Source organism: Pezoporus wallicus, unplaced genomic scaffold, assembly GCF_028554395.1.
Source record: "Pezoporus wallicus isolate ANWC-B61680 ecotype Strahan unplaced genomic scaffold, APGP_CSIRO_Pwel_v1 contig_8403, whole genome shotgun sequence".
Taxonomy (NCBI): domain Eukaryota; kingdom Metazoa; phylum Chordata; class Aves; order Psittaciformes; family Psittacidae; genus Pezoporus; species Pezoporus wallicus.
The window spans coordinates 1,125,200-1,148,816 of NW_026641953.1; the positions used below are offsets into that span (position 1 = coordinate 1,125,200).

Consider the following 23,617-nt stretch of genomic DNA (forward strand, 5'->3'; position numbering starts at 1 on the left):
GATTACCAGGCTACTTTTAGCTTCTAACCCACAGAAATCCAAGAGGGAAAGCTCAAAATATAATATCATTAAAAACCTCTTTGGATCTCTTAGCACTTCACAGACTGGATTTTTTTCCCTCCCCACTCTTAAAGTTTGCTTAAAAATAGTAAGAAACTAACAGTTAAAAGTGATCAGAGATTCTCAGGCACAGATAAGAAGGTGCATAAAATGGTATATACTGAGATAAGAATGTGCCCCAAATAATTTAGAAGTTAAATCCCTGCACGTTAAGAGGCTAGGACAAACGTGTTTTAAGTTTCTCAAACAAAAAACACACACAGAAAAGGAGGGTTAATACTAGCAAGAACATCAAACACCACTAGCGAGAACATCAAACATCTCAAAGAGGTATAACACAGACATCCAGATTTTTAAACAGCCGCTGCAGGACTTGTAATAAAATATAGTCAGAGAGAATTCAGGACAATACTTTTCAGCAGAGGCGCAGTATTTGCAGCATAGGGGTCCTACAAGGACCCACAGCCTTTCCATCATTTTCTGCGCTGTTCCACATTTAGTCTAATAAACATAACTATTTTATAAATATCCATTTCACTCCCAAGCCCCACTTTTCTCCTGAGAGCAGAATATTCTGCATTGTGGATGAAAAACATTTCCAAAACCCTATTTGTTGCTTGTAATTCTGTGACATTAGCTTCACTGGAAATCCAGGAGGAGCCTACCTCATCATTACATTTTCATTTGCCATCAGAAGTCTCTTACCGCACAAAGACTATGACAACAATTCACAACAATTTAGTTTAAAAGTGAGATGTAAGAATAAGTAAGAACAGACAGTGACACTGGACAAAATCTCCAGAGTGCATTTAGAGAATAACACAGTTTCAGCTCCTGATGAGTGTCAAGAATTCTTCACGGGTCTTTGGATCTTCCCGGAATACTCCCAACATTGTGCTGGTAACTGTTTTACTGTTCATTTTCTGTACCCCACGCATTACCATACACATATGCCTAGAAGAAATGAGAGGGCAGTGAATAAATCAGGCATACTCAGAAGAAAGAATCCCACAAACGTTTCTTACATGGTCACATTAAATTCTGGGGAAGTGACAAAACCTCCCTATCCAGAAAGGACATCTGCCAATAGTACCTCAGCTGTCCTCTATGGAACAGAAAGTCAAATTCCCAGCCCACAAGTGCTGCCTTCCCCCCTCCAATCCTATGAAAAATCCCACCTTTCTAAGGTGTATTCTGATGATAAGGACATGCCTGTTGCTAGTTCCAGGCTTTGCTCTACTTGAGGAAGCAGAAGGTGCACTGAGGCAGAGCACAGACCTAGTGCAGCTGGGACAGCTGACCACGTTGCCAGCTGCCACATCTCTGCAGCAGAGCAGGTAGGCACCCACTTTAATAGCTCCAACCCACTGGGCCATGGGCAAGGATTATTACTGCTGTTGTTATGCGCTCTGCTTCGTAAAGAAGGATGGCACACAGCTACCACAAAGAGGCAACACACAACAGCTCTGCAGCACACAGCTGGAATCACATGCAGGCCATACACCATCACAGAACAGCTCAGAGTAACTTACGTAGCTTCAATAACCACTCCAACTCCAGCAGGCTGTAAGGCTTCTGTGATGGCTATTGCAATTTGTTTGGTAAGGCGTTCCTGGACTGAAAGTACAACACGGTGTTCAGAAGCACTGTTAAATCTGATCAGCTTCCATGCACAGCCACTATCTGGACAGCAACACTGAATCCTCTCTTCCAAGCATGCCTGTTCCTCACCACCCATATGCAAGTACTGCTCTTCCCAAGTGAATTTTATTAGTACCAAATCCTCTTTTATGTTTTTAATCCTTGAACAGACCTTTTATTTGCTTGTTAATACTGGAAGTCATTTTGCACTATACCTTTGCAGGAATTGCATTACCGTGATTTGTTACAGCAGTTTACATTTCCTACTATGCAGTTAGATTTTCTTGCTTCTCTATTTTCTCTGAACTTTAACATATTTGTTCACTGGTTTTACTGCTACACTATTCCTTCCCTGCACACAATTTCTCCTTCTAAGAAAAGGAAATGAAGATTTTAAAATGAGCAAATTAAGGGAACCTACTGTCCTGAAAAGCTTACGTTCCTGCAGTTCTAGCACTCCCTATCCACTGATCTGACACCTAATGGCCACCGAGACTTCTGTCACCAAGAACAGGGCAAATTTAATTGCAGGAAGAGAGCAGGCTCAGCCAAATCCAAGGTCTCAGGTCCTGCAGCTTCCTCCACTTTCAAGGACAGCAGGCAGGCAGCCCATGACATGGCAGCTCTTACTTCATCTCTTTGAGAAAGCCAACAGGATGCTGGGTTACATCAACAAGGACATTACCAGCAGTGATAAAGATGTCATTGTCCCATCTACTCAGTGCTTGTCAGGCCACACTTGGAATACTGTGTTCAGTTTTGGTCCCCACTATGCAAAACTGGACACAAGAGGAAAATCTTCCACAATGAGAACAATCAGCCACTGCAATAATCTCCCCAGGGAAGCGTTAGATTCCCCAGCACTGGACACTTGATATTTGGCTGGACAGGGTGCTGAGACATCTAGTCTAGGTCATGCTTTGCCTAGAAAGGTTGGATCAGATGATCCCTGAGATCCCTTCAAATCTGATATTCTATGATTCTTCAAACAAGAATTCTCGAAGGCATCTCTCAAACTATCTGTAGGAGAGTTCACCTCCAGTAGCATCCAACTACTTTAGTTATTCCTGGCAGCTGTATCTTGTAGCACATTTACCCCCTGAATCAGTTACTAGCTACAACTATTTTCATGGGCAGATGTTACACTTTACTGGAAATGCAGAGGCTGAGGGAGATGACAGATGAAACACTTGTTCAACAACACAGTGGTTTTTGTTACACTAAAATTTGCCCAGCCGTACTCCATGTACAATTATCAGTGCCCTGAGCTGGCTGGCAAAGAAGTGCACACAACAGAGCCAAAAATTCATCTGCTTACCTTGTAATCTTCTACTGTATATTTCCACAATCCTGAAAGAGAAGGGAAAAAGACAATGTTATAGTTATTCCTATCTGACCATCACTATTAACTTGACACTACCAAACAAGACCACTGTACTGATCTGTGTCCTTCCTGGAAATCTGTGCAACACCATGCTGCTGCTCAGCCCTGGCCGGCATTGCTCAGGACATCCCTCAGGATATCCCTCAGCACATCCCTGTGTTTACTGATAGGTTCCTCTTACCCAAAGGGTATTTCAGAGGCAAACCTCTCACTTCTTAGAGCTGCTTCTATTTGCTGTTACTTTTGAATTACTTGTACCACCACACCCCTGCATTACACAGTTGCATGGGAATCCATGTCTAAAGACTCCCTGAAAGCTAACCCTTGAACTGAGGTCAGACTACCTTCTTCTGCTTCAATCTAAACCAAATGCTGTTTTAAGGACAATTCAGATACTGGGATTCCCAGAAGGCTATTGAAATTAAGCAAGAAATGCTTTGGATTCTTGCATTTAACCGTAAATGTAACAAAAACAATGAGACAGAATTGCATTTATTTAAAACAGATACTCTCCACCCATATGCCACACCATCCTTCACATTTCAATGCAAGAATAACCCTAATACTCCCCTCGAACATGATTTCAAGTTTAAGCCATCTGTGGGGCAATGCAAGTGATACTACTTGCCACATTTATTGCCACAGTCCTGTAATCCACACATTTAAGAAAAAAGTCTTATAATTGCTCTGTAAATCAATGGGTTATTCATGCCAACCTCAAATGCTTAATTGCACATCAAGTGGCCATGTAAAGTTGCTACAGAAAGCTTCAATACCCGTCTCATCAGGCTAGACAAAAAGCAGACACTGGCTAGCAGCCTGAAGCATCAGTTACAAGAAACATTTCTGACAATGAGACTTGCCTGCTGCTTTGGAGAGAGAATTACATGCTGAAGACTCCCCTCCAGAAATGAAATGGTTGTGTTACAGCTATTCTAAACAAAGCAACATAATATTTAGATGAAATATATGGATAGGAAACAAACTGATGCTCAGATATTTTTATGATGTTGTTACATATAAGAAGTCCTGTAAGCATGTTTATGTAAAAACAATTCTTTGCATTAACATTTTCAAGCCTGAACTTAAAATCCGAAGAAATACGTTTGCTTACTGAATGCAGGTCATCCACAACTACAGAAACTCACCATATCAGGCTAATCCTATTACAAAAGATTATGCCTACAGTACCAGCAGCATCACAAATCTTTGTTTGAACACTGGTTGCATTATGTAGGGCACAAAAGGAAAGCACTATTTGGCCCACCAATCTTTTCATGGTAAGCACACAAAAGCAAGTGAGAAACAAGAACATTTTGTTATACAAGAATCTAATCTTTTCGTTATTGCAGTATACAGGAGTCTTACCCTTGAAAAAAGAGGCAAGATTTAACCTTCCAAGCAGTGCAGGAAGCCTTTCACATACTCATGCATGTTTCTATGAGAATAAATAGTAGGAAAATTGTACACTTCTAGCACTGTGTTGCCACTTGCATTAAAAATCACCAAAAACAGTTTCGAGCTCTTTTTTACAACTGCAGCTTAGAAGTAACAACAGAACAGAACAAGCACAAATCAACAGATGCACATTACAAATGTGATCCTTAATCCTGCATTCGAGCCCTACAGAAATGAAGCCAAGTGCTAAAGACAATCTCTTCAGCAAGGATATTCACTCTCAGAAATCCAATTCAAATAAACCCTTGCACCACCTAAAAAGATCCAGCCACATGAGTGCCAGCCAACACACAAGCCACGAACTGCCACACAGACATCTCCAAGTGTAAGCAGGTATAGAAGGCAGTCTTCTGCCCAGCAACTGCAGTGCTGGTCTTAGAATCTCATCCTACAATTTCAGCAGTTAAGTACAGCCACAGAGAACATGCAAGAAAATAAATTTAAATGTCAAACTGCCTGTTTCAGCTTTTTAATCAGAGAAAAGTCAACTCCTATAAGCACTAGACAAGAAGATACCCTCCCTGTAATTTGTTACCTTAACAAAGATGTGACCTCCAAGGGTCCTTCCACTTCCAACTTCACTGTTGTGCAAGCAGAACACAGAACAGGGCTGGCTGACTTTAAAACACTATAACGTCATATCTCCCCATTTCTTACCTGCTAAGAAAACCCAGCAGGCATGCAGATTTACAAGGCTAATTCCCATTAGTGTTACTGGAACTACAGCAAGATTAACAGACATATCGGAAAGCATAAGCAAAGCCTATGTGGACTTTCTGAACTACAGCCAATTTTTCAGATTCATTTCTCAAGAAACACTTCCACTCTGGTCCCCATAATGTGCTTATTGAAGGGATCTACCATCCCCTTCCTCACCAGAACTAGAAAGCATTACTTTATAACAAGATCCAGTGCAACAACTGATCCAAAGGAAAAAGCTGAGGGAAAAGCTATTTTGTGTAACAAATGGATTTCTCAAGTCCATCATAACTGCTTTGTTTCTTAGGCGCTCTCATCAGGTTTCGAGTGAAAGAAAGAAAAGCCAAATTTATCTGAAGTCAGGCAGCAGATGAAAGCTTTAGATTCAGTTTCTATCCATAAAGTGTGCTCATTTGCAGTGTGGAAGTTTTGGATTTTTGTTCTTATCAGTCGATATACACACAAGTATCAAATAGTTAGAGACCCCCACTGGTTTTTGTGGCCTGCCTTAGAACGTGACCAAATTCTTTGTTGTTCTTTTGTCAGTGCTTCCGGCAGACACCAATGCTTCGGATGCATGTACAAAAGCACTACAACTGTACTACAGCCAACTGATGTGAATTAACACAGAGCTCAAAGACTTATCTGTCCTCTCCACAAAAAACATAATGCTGAGGATTGGTCTAAATCCAAATCCAGGACACAAACTGAGCTGAGCTTTACAGGGGGACCAGATTAGAAAGATTAGCACAGTTAGCACAGCTTGGAATCCTTTCTACAAATTAGGATCACTTTCATTACATTAACACTTACCTAGCAAGCTTGCTGAGGCCAAGTACTTGTTTGTTAGGAAGATAGCCAATATGTACCTAGACAGGAGAACAAACCATTAACAGAACCAAAACCACACTTCCAAATGCATATGAAACTCATGCACAGAGAATGAGATGTGCATTTGTTCCAGAACTAACTATGGAACAGTTCAGAAGTCTTAGCATGTGGGAAGAACATGCCACCATGCAAGCCTGAAAAACTGTGGAGCTAACAGAGACTACAAATGGCTGGTGAGGTCAGTGTCCTGGTGAAGAATAGCTAAGTTTTCTGAGGGATAGAAAGATCACAACTCTTGAAGAGTTCCAAGTTCAGGAATGCTACTACATTTGGGTACAAAAAGAAGTCTATTACTCAGTACAGCACTATTCATATAAAATAAACATGGCTTTTCTTTCAAAACCTAAAATGGATTTAGGCAGTGGGAGGGAAAGGGATTGTACTTCCAATGAAAGTTCTAATGGCAAGAAGTACTTTGCCAAAGTCAGGCTGCACTTACTGTTGTTCAAGGTTTTCTTCCCCTGCTTTAGTAGTACCATACATCACTCTGCAATTAAGTCAACTTCCATCCTACTCAAGTATGGATTTGCTGAATATTCACACTAAACACAGTTGCACTAAGTAGGAATAAGTTTAGTAGAAAAATGCTCAGATACAAAGGTATCTGAGGGAAAAGGCATTTAGCTTCATAGTTTTAGAAAGCAGCATAGGCTCTGAATTCAAGTGAGTTTACAATTATAACAGATTATAAACCAGCATTGTGTCACTGTACCAAAGACTTGAAAGATTAGCCAAGATACAGTAGGTGAGTGTCAGTGTAGGATTCTTAGTGCTTTGCCGAGAGGCCCCATCTCAGAATCCTGTATTGCTGTATCTGCAGTCAGAGGTACCACAATGCACCTAATTACCTGGCTAACATGCTCATTCCTATCACTTCTGTTGGGTAATCAACCTACTGACACCTGAAAAGACATGAAACATTTCAAAGTGAGAGACATAACTTAGAAGCAAATGTTGAATCCTGTTCCCCACTGAGTGTTTTTGAGAATTTCTTAGTTTCATTTAAGATAGAACTGCAAATTCAAGACCTACTGGTAGGCATTTGCAGCCTGTTTGATGTACCCAACAGGAGAATGGTTAGTCTGAGAATATTTAGAAGCATACCAAGTCATTTAGCAGACCATTATACGAGCAGGACCGATTCGGTGTTTGCGAGGAGATTTCTCCAAACCACACAGGCTAAACTGCTAGATGTAAAAAGAATGCATATATTGCCACAGGAGTAACAAAGAGGATAATAGGCAAAATAGAAAGCTTGTACAGAAAAAGAAGTTACCTTGATTTCCAGTATAAAATACTAACAGTGAGAAAAAGCAGATGAAATTGAGTTGACTTAACTAAATAAAAGGCTGGTTTCTGTTCAGGTATTGCATTTTTGGAAGACAGTTTACTTGGAACATATGTGGTACTGACTGAATTTTATAGACAACAAAAGCATTTGCTACTCCCTGGCCTGTGAGTACTTTATGATATAACAGATGGATCAGAATAAGCTCCATCCTTCTCTGCTGATAGGGGAGTGAAGAGGCTAAAATATGTTGAAGGGACTACCCACTCTGAACTCTTCATCATGTTTACAGTGGTTAACTTGAGAATTTTTATTTACTTTTTAAAGCTGCTGGCGTCACAATTTCAACACCCTCCGAAACACCAGTCCCTTTCATGGGAGTCCCAATCTAAGTACCCTCCTGCTAGTCAATTCTGACCACACTCTCCCTGACGGGGCTTATTTATTTAAGACAGGGCTACTAATCAGAAGCTTGTTCTGCGCACAGGGGGTTCCCGAGGTGAACGTGCACTAGATAGCTCTGAGCCAGAAGCTAAATCCGTGGCAGAGCCAGTGTGCAGGGTGAGCTGCTTTAATATCAAGATGTCTGCCCTCAAGGCTTGCTGCTGCTTCATGAAGAAGAGCTTTGATATTAAATGTCAGAAACCATTAGATTACATAGACTAGGGAAAGTTGAGCATTATATTTTAGGAGCTTAAATTCAAATAAAACTCACATTAAGGAGGTCTTTCTTATTTGTATTCTGAAGATTAACTTCCAGAATCATAGCCGTAAGCAGTAAATACTTAAAGCCTTAAAAGCTTTGTAGTTACAGCTACAAAAGGTCTTTTACATGTACTTTAGGTCTTTTATCATATATTCCCACATTTGTTTTGTGAGGAAGAGTTACCTTTCCAACAAATGGAACGAGATGATGCTCACACAATGAGAACATGTCTATGTCCTTCACAATTACCATCTCATCATGATCTTCATCAAAGATGGCGTCATTCAGAACATCTGAAATTAAAGATTCACATTAAAAAAAAAAAATTAAAACAGAAGCATGGAAGGTTCTTCAAGCCAGTATCTGAGAAGTCTTGTAGCAAGAGTACAGCTTTCCCAGTACTACAGAGTCAAAGGTTAGGATACAGGAGGCAAGTAAAGAGTAACATCTGAAGTACGCTTCGGTTTGCATATGGTCATACAGTTGCCACAGTGCTATGTCAAACTACTTACATGCTACGCCAGAAGTCAGCCTGTAGTGTTTTATTTAAATAATAGTGTGAGTCCAGATTAGAATGAGTCTAAGCAGAATTATTGACATGTTAAGAGGAGGAGAGGACGCCTCAAAATGGGCTTTCATTAGTGCTTCCACATACCACGAGCAAGGCAGAGCCTGAGGTTTGAGAAAAGCTAAACCATCACAGCAGTTTTTTCAAACACTTCAACATCAGCATCACTGCTTTCAAGGAGGGTTTGCACTCAACTAAGATACTCTTATTTCATCCTGAAGCACACCAGTCAGCAGCTCTTTAGGCACAGACATAAGCTGAAGAGACAGATTTGTATGCACAGATGGGGGAGCAATTCACTGTGCCCCAAACTGAGAGAAGGCATGTGTATGCATACTCCGGCCTAATTCTGCACCTCAGAGTTAACAGAATTGAAGTGGAGAAACCCACAAAGACAGAAGGAAGAAGAGAGAGCTCAGTAAGAAAAGGGATACAAAATGTGACACTTCACTAGCATCAAAATTTAGGAGGACAGATCCTCAGTTGATCTTCCAGATTTAGCATCCTCTGACAAGTCCCCCAGCAATCCTGACACAGGTTACAGCAGATCACTATAGTCTTCACAAAGATTGCAGGCAGCTGGACCATGCTTGGAGAGGTTAAAAGTAGAACAGCCTGAAGAGACCAAGCCTTTTGAAGGACAAGAGAGAAAAGCTGTATAGAAGAGAGAGATGAGAGATAATAGCAAGAGAACAAGCTGTACAGAAGGGCAAGGAACTCTGCAAACAACTTAGCTTGAAGACACACTGACACTTAGAGTTACTTTCAGGAACCAGTCACATACACCAGGACCAGAAGGAACCATTTGCTCAGGGACTGCCCTGCTTCATCTGCAGTGGCAATTACACAAATCTAATAGTCATGTCTGCTCTACTTGCCTTTATGCCTTCCCCTGACATGCACGTACACCTAATGGCCACCATCTGTTGTCGATAACGTATCATCATCATGGAGCATTTTAATTTCCTGTTTGCTATCAGCACTACACAGGTAACCCTGGAAACTGTGCGCAAGATGTTCTGCCTGCGATGCATGTTCTTTCCTGGAATGGCTGGCAACCTGCAAGACAGCAAAGCTGAACCCAAGAAGGCTTTTGATCAGGTCAGAGAGCAGGAGTAAGGGGCATGAAAGAGCCCAGGAAACAACTCTGTAAAGGCTCATGATTTTGTTCTTCAAATTTCAAAGCCTAGTTTACACCAAGTGGGCAAGAATTCCGATTACAAAGGAGCATCATGCAGTGGTATAACTATGAATTCAGCAGGAATAGCCAGAATCCAAAACAGAGCAGGCGAAGAGGAGAGGGAAGAGGAGACAGAACTGCTGTCTGGGTTCTTAGCTCCCTCCTGCAGCACTCTGCAGGTGTACCATTTCTACAGCAGAAAGGCAAACAGCTCTCACAAAACCTGCTACTATGAGCAGCATTGTTAAAACAAAATCCAAACAGAGCCACAGAGCATCTCCAGAATGACTGCTGCTGTTATTAGACCACAGCTTGGCTCATACTAGCCTTGCCAGGAGTGTATCAGAGTCCAATGTTAGACAAGGATTTATGTCAGCACACTCACAAAGCAGACTGTTCAGAACAATCAAACACGGTATGGTCTCATTCAAAGTCATGACAATGTGTGACACAGCGTAAGGCTAAAGCTATAACAGAAGGTACTTCAGCCATGAAGTCTCATATATATCTACATATATATAGAATCACAGAATAGTTAGGGCTGGAAAGGACCTTAAGATCATCTAGTTCCAACCCCTCTGCCATGGGCAGGGACACCTCACACTAAACCATGCCACCCAAGGCCTCGTCCAACCTGGCCTTGAACACTGCCAGGGATGGAGCATTCACAACCTCTCTGCGCAACCCATTCCAGTGCCTCACCACCCTAACAGGAAAGAATTTCCCCCTTATATCCAATCTAAACTTCCCCTGTTTAAGTTTTAACCCGTTACCCCTTGTCCTATCACTACAGTCCCCAATGAAGGGTCCCTCCCCAGCATCTCTATAGGCCCCCTTCAGATACAGGAAGGCTGCTATGAGGTCTCCACACAGCCTTCTCTTCTCCAGGCTGAACAGCCCTAACTTCCTCAGCCTCTCTTCACACAGGAGGTGCTCCAGTCCCCTGATCATCCTTGTGGCCTCCTCTGGACTTGTTCCAACAGTTCCATGTCCTTTTTATGTTGAGGACACCAGAACTGCACACAATACTCCAGGTGAGGTCTCACAAGAGCAGAGTAGAGGGGCAGGATCACCTCCTTCGACCTGCTGGTCACGCTCCTTTTGATGCAGCCCAGGATATGGTTGGCTTTCTGGGCTGCAAGTGCACACTGCCGGCTCATGTTCATTTTCTCATCAACCAACACCCCCAAGTCCTTCTCCACAGGGCTGCTCTGAATCTCTTCTCTGCCCAACCTGTAGCTGTGCCTGGGATTGCTCTGACCCAGGTGTAGGACCTTGCACTTGGCATGGTTAAACTTCATGAGGTTGGCATCAGCCCACCTCACAAGAATGTCAAGGTCCCTCTGGATGGCATTCCTTCCCTCCAGGGTATCAACCGAACCACACAGCTTGGTGTCATCGGCAAAGTTGCTGAGGGTGCACTCAATCCCACTGTCTATGTCAGTGACGAAGATGTTGAACGAGACCGGTCCCAACACCGATCCCTGAGGGACACCACTCATTACTGGCCTTCAGCTGGACATTGAGCCATTGACCACAACTCTTTGTGTGCTGCCATCCAGCCAGTTCTTTATCCATCGAGTGGTCCATTCATCAAATTGATGTCTCTCCAATTTAGAGACAAGGATGTCGTGTGGGACATGTGTGGGACAGTGTCGAACGCTTTGCACAAGTCCAGGTAGATGACATCAACTGCTCTACCCCTCTCCATCAGTTCTGTAGCCCTATCATAGAAGGCCACCAAATTGGTCAGGCAGGATTTCCCCTTAGTGAAGCCATGCTGGCTGTCACCAAGCACCTTGTTAATTTTCATGCATATGCACACTTATTTATATATAAATTATACATTAATAGGTCCTTACAAACTTTATCTAAGGAACCTAACTCCATCATGGGAATGTTGAAGACCCATGCTGTATCATGGAGGCTGCTGTTATCCTATTTTAAAGCTGGAGGAAGAAGAAGGTTAAGTGACCCATGAAGCACCACACAGGCAACTTCAGAAACAAAATGCATCCTTCTCATGGCTAAAGCAATAAAGCTTTACAGGTGTGTAAGCAAACAGATCTATGTGCTAAGAATATAACCACAGAGCTGGAGGATGCTTCACGTTTCTCATTTATATAAGTCTTGCCAATTTTGCACCTTAGATTTAATATTGCAGCCAGAGCACAAATGATACCTGCTCAGCTACACAACCTCTGCAGCTGTGCCTGCAGCATGATGATTTTAAGTCAGCACCTGTTACTCCTTGCAAAGGAGTACCAGAACCCATAAAGGAAGAAGCCAGGTTAGTAGTTTTATCTAACTTTGTCTGCTTTTTTGTGTGCGTGTCATTCAATTTGCAACAGCCACAAACAGAGCCCCAAGAAGCTCACCCTGCATCCTGCAGCACATGTTCTGGACAATTTAACAGAGCTGAAAGGACAGAAGGGGAAAAAAAGTCCTCAGATTACGCAGGCCAGAAACAAAGCTGAGGATAAATTCAGGCCTCTTTTGCCATTCTTTCATTTAGAGGCCTCAAAGCATTTATTCCTGACACTGGTCAAGATCCAGAAGTCATGTTGTCCCTCCCCAGGTTGTCCCAGTTCACACAGAGCAATGTGGCTGTTGCACTGGCTGCGTCTCTCAGCTCTAAAATACTCACCTGCCTTTTTAATGCACCTGCATCTTCCCCATCCCTTCCTCCTGTGACACCAGGTTCTTCAAAGCAAAACCATAAAAGTCTACAGGGCTTTTAGAGGGATGAGGGCTTGAAGTAAACATTGCTAGCTTGGTTTCCTAACAAAGCGAGGCACCTGAAGCTCAGATGGGGTCCTCAACAGACTATTTGTTAACACAGAAAGGAAATTCTTCCTCTCAAATGAAACAATGCTTTTACTCCCTCCAAGTAGCACCTACGTAAACATCCACATTAGTAGGACAGGACCAGCATCTCCTCCACTAGCAAGAGGATGAGCACGTTCATTTATCATCCCTTGGTCCCTCATAGTCACACCTCCCTTCACTCTGCTTTTATCAGCGACAGCTGTGTTCAAGTGCTGCTACCAAGCCCTTCCCATAAGCCAAAGGAGACTGCAAATATCCCCGTTTTCATTTTTCACCACCCCAGAACAGCTAAGGGAATTTACTGCTGAAGTCCTTAAGCCCAGACATATCATGTTAACTAAAAGCTAAGAATCCAAGTTAAAGTAGATGGCTGGGAAGAAGGGAACAAACCCAAACATTTTATGTACAGTCAGGGTGCTCTCCAGATTATTCCAGCTGATTTTGCCTTTAACACAGAGCTCAAGTCCTGGTATAGAAACTTCAGTGAGCTCTTAAAACGAATTAGTCAACTCTACAGCAAGTTAACTACTGAAACAGCAGAATTAATTCTTCTCCATTTATCTTCAAAAGGAGTTGATAAAAGCAAATATCAGAATTGGATGAAGACAGAATGAGAAAGACCTTTCAGGATTTTGCGTCAGAGCTAAGCAAAAAGACCTGTTGCTATAGAAACTATTTGCATGGCTTTAATGTGACACAGGAAAGCAAAAGTACCTCTGGCAACCAAAGACACAAGAGCCCACCCAGCATATGGCTCAATAGGTGAAGGGAATGAAGGATGGCAGCACTCTGCAGAGCTACACTGCATCAGCTTCACAGCACTTCAAGTGTCCCATTTTTATTATGCCTGGGAGACAGAAGAATGATGTAGACTGTTCTACGAGTTAAAGTACTTCCCCATGGTGCTAAGTTGTCTCACTGCTCCACTTCAGAGTAGTCAGACTGAGGATTGTTCAGTGTCAACAGAAAAAAGGCAGCCTCAGAGATCCCTTGAGCTCGTGAATCCTGCTAGAGACATAAGAGTCTCCCGATACCCATTACACAGCTGGTCATTGACAGCCCCTATGCTCTCTATGGTGACCTGTAAGTCACAGCAGGCAGCTAAGGCCATCAGGAATGAGTTCAGGCCAAGGGAGGCAGACATCCTGTGAGAGTGGTGTGGCAAGTCACACCATAGCAATGCCTATTAGTTTCGACAAACTAAGATATAGGCTGAGGTCAGGTACCTTCTGCTCTCTCGGGAACACAGACAAAACCAGTAACAGGGTACCTAGAATAAAACAGTAATGGGTTTGGAGGATACTCCAGAACAGCAATGCCATAAGTCAGAGACCAAAGGCTAACCATCCAATAAGGTATAACCAGCTGGGGTATGTTGGCAGCCACCTTTGAATGCGTTTCACAAGTGCCTCTTCATCCAAATACAGATGTAACTAACAAAGCAGGAGACACGAACTAACAGCTGAATGTGTGATAGGGAAACCATCAACAGTCTACAAGGGCAGAATTAAATCTGGAAGGAAATTGCTATGAAAGCCTTTCAGTTGCTTCTGGGTAAGCAGTAAGATGTCAAGTCAAAACTGAATTATTTTATTTATTCATGGGATGACACCAGAGGTAACTGTAGTTAGAGAAAATATTCCAGAGAAGAAACAATTATTGCAAGTATTAAAAAGGTACCAGGAATTTATTATGCACACAAAGAAGAGAATTAGGCTACAAAACCACTCAGTCATATAGTTGGTACTGCTGCAGAAATTTAGTGACTTCAGGATAATAAGAAAGAGGGTAAGCAGGGTATTCCATTTGCTTCAAGAAATCTTGAAGAGCTCTAGAAAGAGCCACAGCCTATGATGCCACATTATTATTTAAATAGGCAATAGACTTCAAGAGCTGCAGAGAAAAATCAGATAAGCACTATGTGGCTTCCTTCCTATAACACACCTTCCTAACAGAATCCTGACTGTGAAACCTCCGACACAGAAGAATTTACAAGTTTATGACTAATATTTCAGATTTCATCACTGCCACATCAAAAGACTAGAAACAGATACTCAGCTTCCAACAGGAACATTTGTTTCATAAACAAACTTAATTCCTCAGTTACCAGATGAGAGGTGAACCAGATGTGTAATTTAAGACATATCATAGAAGCGAAGATGGAGAAAAAGCATTATTGCTATTCAACTAATTCTGGCCACTATTTGTACAGATTTATTTTCCTATGAGACACTTTCCATGTTGCTGTGGGAGACTCAAGTCTATTTGTAAGAGATCAGTTATTGCAGACTCTCAGATGAAGCTAAGATTAGGTTCTAGAAGTTGTCCTCTGCCAGGAGGTTTATTAATATGTGGGAAAGCAGGGTTATGGAGATACTCTTTAAAATGTATCAATAACTATTTCAATGTCTCATGTCATAGAAGGTGCTGAAAGTCCCCTTGTTCACATTTTCTGAAACCAAAACAGAAGAAAAAAAAATCAGAGAAGACAAAACACTTTTGAAAAGCAACATGACCAGGAGCCTTTAGTAGGTAAGATCTGAGAGGTTAAGACATCTATTATATTCCGAACAAAACTGCAAATGAGCTTGGTGTTACTTGAGCATTAATGGGCAGGGGAGATCATCCTGGAAAGCCCAGTCCTAGTTTCCAGAGAAAGTTTCACTGCATGAAATACATCTTTCAGCGTGGTAGGCTTCACACATGGGGGGGGTACAGGTTGAGGAAAGAAACCCCCAAGAATCTTGCTCTGTACAACCCAGTATTTCTCACCCTCTGATCTACAAGAAAGAAGCCATTGCTATACCACAATAGCAAGTAGGATTGAGTACGCCCCCACCAAGTTTGCCGATGACACCAAGCTGTGTGGTTCAGTTGATACCCTGGAGGGAAGAAATGCCATCCAGAGGGAACTTGACATGCTTGTGAGGTGGGCTGATGACAGCCTTATGAAGTTTAACCATGCCAAGTGCAAGGTCCTACACCTGGGTCAGAGCAATCCCAGGCGCAGCTACAAGTTGGGCAGAAAAGAGATTCAGAGCAGCCCTGTGGAGAAGGACTTGGGGGTGTTGGTTGATGAGAAAATGAACATGAGCCGGCTTCAGTGTGCGCTTGCAGCCCAGAACACCAACCGTAGCCTGGGCTGCATCAAAAGCAGTGTGACCAGCAGGTCGAAGGAGGTGATCCTGCCCCTCTACTCTGCTCTTGTGAGACCTCACCTGGAGTATTGTGTGCAGTTCTGGTGTCCTCAACATAAAAAGGACATGGAACTGTTGGAACAAGTCCAGAGAAGGGCCACGAGGATGATCAGGGGACTGGAGCACCTCCCGTATGAGGATAAGCTGAGGAAGTTGGGGCTGTTCAGCCTGCAGAAGAGAAGGCTGCGTGGAGACCTCATAGCAGCCTTCCAGTATCTGAAGGGGGGCTATAGAGATGCTGGGGAGGGACTCTTCATTGGGGACTGTAGTGACAGGACAAGGGGTAACGGGTTAAAACTTAAACAGGGGAAGTTTAGATTGGATATAAGGGGGAAGTTCTTTCCTGTTAGGGTGGTGAGGCACTGGAATGGGTTTCCCAGGGAGGTTCTGAATGCTCCATCCCTGGCAGTGTTCAAGGCCAGATTGGATGGAAGCCTTGAGTGGCATGGTTTAGTGTGAGGTGTCCCTGCCCACAGCAGGGGGGCTGGAACTAGATGATCTTAAGGTCCTTTCCAGCCCTAACTATTCTATGATTCTAATAATGCTGATGCTTGAATTACTAATAGGTTATACTATTGCATCTATGGAAAGAGAACTAGCAGTACCTTTTTTCCAGGGAAAGAATAAAGTAACTCTCGAGCTCTTAGCAAAGGGCAGTGCTGTTGATCAAACAGTCTTGTTTGTTTAAGACACTGCCTGTCTATTTTATGTAGTGATGCTTAGCACCTCTCATCCACAGCAAACTAAGCAAGCTTGGAAAATTTATGAGCTTACACCATGGTTCTCATCTGTCAAAATACCAAATCCACAGACAAGATGATGAGGAAAGAGTATTAAGGTTGCATTTTCACCATAGGTAAAGCAACATTCACACTGTTCAGTTAATCTACTCCGTAAGACCTAACTAGTTAGTACTTGCTTTAAAATAAAAGCTGCACAGCAGAGTCACTTAGCTTTCAGGGAAATAAAGCATACAAGCATCCTTTCAAACCACAGAGCTTCAGAGAGAGAAGTTATCCTCTCCCAGTATGTCCAATTTTCATTTTCCTGTTAAACATGCTGAAAGGACAGCAGAACTTGCTTGAAAACTAACACACTTACCAAAAAAGTCTTCCAGCCTTCATTCATATAACAGCTAGCACCACTACCAACAAACACAGTTTAATGAATATGCTGTTTTGCTTAGAGTGCTTATGGATGATGAAACCAGGTTAACTTCCCACTGTAGATGCAGGCAGCTTGTTCAGACTGTGCCTAATGTTTCCTACGGGATTACACAATCAGAACCAACTCCTTTATGATTTACCTTTTGAAGTTAGCATCATTGACATTGACTGTAGTTGACGCTTTCTGTAACTTAGCAGTTAGCTCTGCTTAGCAAGATGTAACTGAAGCTGAAGACTTCAGAATCAAAGTTAGTACTGTCTACAATCTTGTATTTCCATTTATTCACTCATTATCTGCATCTGCACACACATGTGCTTTGTAGCATTTATAGAGACTCACAGACAGCACCTCCAAGCATGACATTAAGCCTTTGGTAAAAGAAGAGACAAATCTTTCAAAGTTTAGCCTTTGTGTGGCAGGCAATTGCCTGAACCAACTCTAAGAAAGCTAAAGGCTATTGCTGTCAGCATTCCTGCTGTTAGCCTTTATTAAACAAGAGGACAGGTTACTGTTTTGGTATATAATTTACTCCCAGAAGTATGAAGCTGATAAATCTGACTCTGGAAAAGAAAACTTGTTCTTGAATACTCATGCAGAAGCACTGCATGAAATTGAGAAGTGATATTGTCAGCATCTTGTCCGCTCTGCCATCCTCACCAACACATTAAGAGGTTTCTGTTGGAATGGCTGTTGGTGTACACAGAAACCCAGGTGTGAACTGCTAGCATTTTTTAATCTGGTCCCTAGGTGGATTTAATTTGAAGTCACTGGAGGCATTCTTGCTGCTCCAGTGGAAGTTTGATGACTTTGTATGGCATGTATAGAAGCAAGATCTATACATTTGAATAGATTTTGTCAAAGAAAGGCTGAAGCCTTTAGTAAAACCAGGATTAATACAAGAAAAGACAATCTAGAAAGAACAGAAGGAGACAGATTTACACATTTAGCAAGTAAACTCTACTAATGGCTCTGAAATACAATACTGACCAGCTGCAGAACACAGATAGCAAAGATGAGTAAGGGGTAAAGCAGGAACACTGTTACTCTGCATTATGAAAGAGAAGCTGGAAAACAGAATCAGCTTCTGTGTTACATAAATCTGAATGAAGGGTCAGAATTTAGACGTAAACTTCCCTACAACACTACAAAGCTATGGAAAGTACAAAAATACAAATAAAATCAGGTGTCAGGGAAGCAAAGAGGCAAGACCCAGGAAAGATCAAGTAACCAACACATTTAACCGTGCCCCAAATGTATTATATTCTCAGACACACAGTAACCAAAAAGATCATAGAACAGTTTGTGTTGGACGGGACCTTAAAGATCACCCAATCCAAACCCCCTTCAATGAACAGGGACACCTTCCACTAGATTAGGTCCCTCAAAGCCCTGTCCAACCTGGCCTGGAACGTTTCCAGGGATTAGGGATCCACAACTTCTCAGGACAACCTGTTAAAGTGCCCCACCACCCTCATTGTAAAAGATTTCCTCCTGAGATTTGGTCTCAATCTACCGTCTCTTAGTTTAAACCACTACCCCTTATCCTGTCACAACAGACCCTACTGTAAAGTCTGTCCCCACCGCTTCTGAGCACTGGAAGCTGCTCTAAGGCCTCCCAGAAGCCTTCTCTTCTCCAGGCTGAACAACCCCAGCTCTCTCAGCCTGTCTCCATAGCAGAAGTGTTCCACCCCATAAGCATCTTCATGGACTCCTCTGGACTCACTCCACAGGTCCATGTCCTTCCTATGCTAGGGACCCCAGAGCTGGATGCAGTACTACAGGTGGGGTCTTAAGCAGAGCAAGAGAGTGGGAGAATCACCTCCCTCAACCTGCTGGTCACACTGCTGGTGATGCAGCCCAACATACAGTTAGCTTTCCAGGCTGCACACTGCCAGGTCACATCCAGCTTTTTGTACAGCAGTACCCCCAGGTCCTTCTCCACAGGCTGCTCTCAACCCCTTCACGCCCAGCCTATGCTGATACTAGGGGTTGTCCCGACCCACATCCATGACCTCGCTGGATCACCTGGGCCAGCACCTCACCACTCTCACAGGGAAGAACTTCTTCCTGGTGTCTAATGTAAATCTACCCTTGGTCAGTTTAAAGTTATTGCCCCTTGTCCTATCCCTAAAGGCCCTTGCCAAAAGTCTCTCTACAGCTTTCTTGTCAGCTCCTTTAGGTACCAAAATGCTGCCTCAAGGTCTCACCAGAGCCTTCTCTTTTCCAGAGTAGATTACACCTTTTTTTCCTGTTGTATATGGAAAATTAAAATGCCATCAGAAACTAATTGCTTTTCTCCTGCCTACCCAAGGCAGATAAGCAGACTCAGAAGGCTGATTTTTAAAGCCTGCAGCTATACTACCATTCACTACCTCGGCTCATCTTCATCACTTTTCTGGCTGAACAGTCTGGCAACATTTTTACACAGTGGCAAGGGTTGTGAGCACAGCTGTGGCCAGCTGAAGATTGGCGTCTTTGCTTCTAACCCTGTATTTGTACAATCACCACCACAAAGCTTCTACTTGACAGGCCTTTTACGGAAAGATGGGAATTAAAGCTATTGTGTCTGTTACCCTCTGCCTGCTGGGGGGTAAACCTGAACACTGCTCCTCAATACATCCCACAAATCACTGCTTACATCTGCCTATCCAGACAGTTCCACATAAGGAGCTAAATAAGCTGTAAAATAAACCTGAGAAAACAAGAAATCAGGACTGCTTTTTATTGGCTTGTGGAGTTGGTTTTGTGTGTGTATGTGCACTTGATTTTTGTCAATTTGCTAGACGCTGTTGACTTGTTCTTCAGCTACAGCTCTTTCTTCTGTGTCTAGTAAAGACAACTGAAGCTGGGAAGACTGAAAGCTTGGCACAGAATCACAGAATAGTTAGGGCTGGAAAGGACCTTAAGATCATCAAGTTCCAACCACCCCACCATGGGCAGGGACACCCCACACTAAATCGTATCACCCAAGGCCTCATCCAACCTGGCCTTGAACACCATCAGGGATGGAGCATTCACAACCTCCCTGGGCAACCCATTCCAGTGCCTCACCACCCTAACAGGAAAGAACTTCTTCCTTATATCCAGTGTAAAGTTCCCCTGTTTAAGTTTTAACCCGTTACCCCTTGTCTGTCACTACAGTCCCTAATGAAGAGTCCCTCCCCAGCATCCCTACAGGCCCCCTTCAGATACTGGAAGGCTGCTATGAGGTCTCCACACAGCTTCTCTTCTCCAGGCTGAACAACCATAACTTGCTCAGCCTGTCTTCATATGGGAGGTGCTCCAGTCCCCCGATTGTCCTCTTGGCCCTTCTCTGGACTTGTTCCAACAGTTCCATGTCTTTATGCATTATGCAAGAACATGTGAGTAGCTGAAAAGTAAAAGGATGAGGAAGGAATGTTGTTAGTATCACAGCTTCATTTTATTTCCCAGAAAAGAGCAGTCCAAGAGTACTGCACCCAGCTGTGACACTTCCTACCCTAAGGTATAACACAGCTCTCTCCCAGGCATGGATATTCAGAGGTAGGGACTATCCAGAACTACTCTGCACTCAGAAATGTGAGAGGTTAGGACAGACTATTCAGGTCCCAGATAATCTACACTGGAGAAGGAAAAAAGCTATAAAAGATGTGAAGGGAGCTTGAGGCTCTGCACACACCTGGCAGAAAGACAAGAGGGCTTAAGATAGGCAGCAATCTCACTCAGGTTCAACTCAAATTCATACTCAAACTATCACTAAAAACAAAAAATAAAAAACAAAAACCCCGTGTTAGAGACCAGCAGGATAGCCAAGAGGCCTCCTGAGTTTTAGAGCAGTAGACACACACACAGTTCCCAAATGAGAAGCTATTCCTAGTAGACAAAGGATTATTCCGCAAAACCCTGACAGAACCTCATCTCAAGCAGATCATACAGAAGGACTGAAGGAAGAGAGGAACAAGAATGACCATTGCAGCACTGAGCTTATTTTCAGAGGTGAACCTGAAAACCTGGTTTGATTTAAAGGGCAAAGCAAATGCCAAGACAGAAAAGCTGCTCCTCGGGCAAGCTAGGACACAACATTGGCACAAGTATAAGCTGGCCCTGAGTAAGTTAATGTCGGAAGTTGTACGCAATCTGATTTCAGAAGACTAAAAGTGAAGAGGTGAAAATGAAACTAAACACAAAACCCATCCTTCAAGTTGAAGCACAGTGCGCTTACAGAACAGACTCCAGAGTGCTAGCAGGAGCTCCCCGATGCCAATCATCAGCATAGCACAGCTTTATTTTTTTCAGCTGCAACACATTGATGCAGTTCTGGGGCAGGCTCCACACACCAGTGCTGCACTCTGGAGAGCAAACCAGGATCATCTGCTTCCTTATTCACATTCAAAAGATCCTTGCTGCCAGTATTTGCCTCCCTTATGCTCTAACAGGAACTTCCTTTTTACCGTAAGAGGGAGCAAAAAGGGAAATCCCCAGCAGGGAAAGGTTCGTTAATGGAAAGACTAAGAAGAAAACTGATGTAAATATGAAGTTTTCAATTAAGATTTACCCTGCAATATAACCAAGAGACACCTTTGGAGTTGCTGGTGATCGGGAGGACAAATCCCACCCAGCTCCCCTCCTCCTGCCAGCAAACACTACCCGCGCTGAACACAGCCTAGCTCGGCTGGGTACAGAGGAAAGTAAAATCAATAAGTTTCTATGCCAGAGCTTGAAAAGTTTATGCTGAAGGAAAGGAAATAAAAGCACTTGTTCTGATCACCGAAACCAGAAGCACAGAAGTTTATGACAGAACGTGAACTTCACCAGCATAGAGCTTAGAAAGGGGGAAGGAGAGGACAGAGAGATCCCGAGGTACTCCTAATGCTGATGACAAGGAGCATTAGACTGCCGGTACTGTGGCAGGGCAGTGGCGAAGCAGCACAGCAGGAAAGCCAGCCCCACGGCTATGAAAGCAGCAGCCTCCAGCTCCGCCGCCCGGAGCCCTCCCCAGGGTGACACCGGCCCGCCCGGGGCGGCACTCCCTACCCGAGATGGTCTCCTGGTAGCCTTTGGTGAAGAACTGCATGGCGGTGGCCGCCCTCCAGGGCGTCTTCAGCAGCCCCTGCCGCTCGGGGTCCTCGCCTAGCGAGCGCAGGATGGTGGTGTACGCGGCCGCCAGGCTGGGCAGGCTCAGCTCGTTGTCCTCCTCGCTGCGGGGCCGCTCGCCCCGCCACCCGTCCCCGCCACCGCCGGGGGGCCCGCGCGGCTTCTCGGCCACCGCCGACGGGGAAGCGGAGGGCGGCGGCGGCCTGTCCTGCCGCGCGTACCCGTTACAGCCCCGCGCCGCCTCCATGGGCGCCGCCACGGAGCGGGCAGAGCGCTGCGGTGGAGCCCGGAGCCCTCAGCGACCCCGCCCGCCGCCGCCTCAGCCCAGCACCGCGCTCCCGTTCGCCTCCTCAACCGCCCGCTTTATACCGCCCGCGCCGCTGCCATTGGCAGCCGCTGCCGTTACGTCACCCGCTGTGTCATGAGCCGGCCGGTCTCAGCCCGCCACGACAGGGTGGCGCCAGGGGACGCGGGGATGCCGGCAGGCAGGGTGCCCCTTCATCCCCAGGGGATGGATGGGGAACGTCCTGCTGGGGTGCGGGTCCTTGCCCTGCGCACCAGGTGCCAACACCGGTCTCCGTTTTCCCTTCACCCTGTCCAACTTGGAGGGCTGGTCCTTTTCCCTCCAGCGTGATGCTGGTGCATTCCACTTCGCAGCCCCCCACTGCTGCTGGAACACTGCCATACCCGTCCTGGGGTGCTTTGGGTCGCTGGTGGCATGGTACATCCACCAGAAAGATTCCAGGGAGGGATTTGCCCTCCTTCATGGCAGTCCCCACCACTTCATGGCAGCTTTGTTTCAGTCCCTTTCAACCTAGGAGCTCCACAGCCCACTTCCTGCTGCTCTTGTGCCCCAGGGTTTTCATAGTCCCACCTATGACCCTGGAACGTGCCCACATATTTGGTGGTTTCTGTGGAGATCTGACTGGGATGTCACCCCAGTGGTGGTTTGAACATCCTCCATCCTCCAGGCACTTTTTGGGAAAATCTGGCAGACAGAGCACAGCTCACCTTTGCCAACAGCCCTTTCTGCTCCATCCCAAGTAAGGTTCAACTACCCCAAGTAAGGTTCAACTATTGGTTGCTTGGAAGGGAGATCCCTCAGCCGAAGCTGATCTGGGATTTTATAAGATAGAAACCAAGTCTTAGGTTCAGCTGAGCATAGCGTGTATGCTGTCACCCCACCCATAAGTGGAGTAACTGATGTTTTCTGGACTGCCACCAAAATAAATGGCAGAGGTGCTAAGGGGCACAGCCCTCTTTTCAGGCTTGATCTGTCCATAAAGCAGCAGGGACAAATTCTTCACCCTTGTGCCTAGGAAATGGTAAATTGCTGGGGAGATAAGGAGGGGAAGGAGCTGTTGGAGGGATGGGGTGAGGAGCACAACTCACTGGTTTTCCTCCATCTCCTTCTGGCACAAGAGCTACGTTTAACCAAGACAAGCAAAAAGAAAGAGAAAAACTCCAGCAGCAGTA

General features: G+C 44.3%; 1 protein-coding gene across 1 annotated transcript; it reads right to left on the reverse strand.

Annotated features, from left to right (window-relative positions):
• Window positions 1-664: 664 nt before the first annotated feature.
• On the reverse strand, window positions 665-22,416 carry GCH1 (GTP cyclohydrolase 1). Its single transcript, XM_057426328.1, has 6 exons — window positions 22,082-22,416; window positions 8,311-8,420; window positions 6,056-6,111; window positions 3,020-3,051; window positions 1,593-1,677; window positions 665-1,014 (listed from the first exon to the last, which is right to left on the reverse strand). The coding sequence occupies exons 1-6, from the start codon at window positions 22,386-22,388 to the stop codon at window positions 888-890; spliced, it is 717 nt and encodes a 238-aa protein (XP_057282311.1). The 5' UTR covers window positions 22,389-22,416; the 3' UTR covers window positions 665-887.
• Between the last annotated feature and the right edge of the window lie 1,201 nt (window positions 22,417-23,617).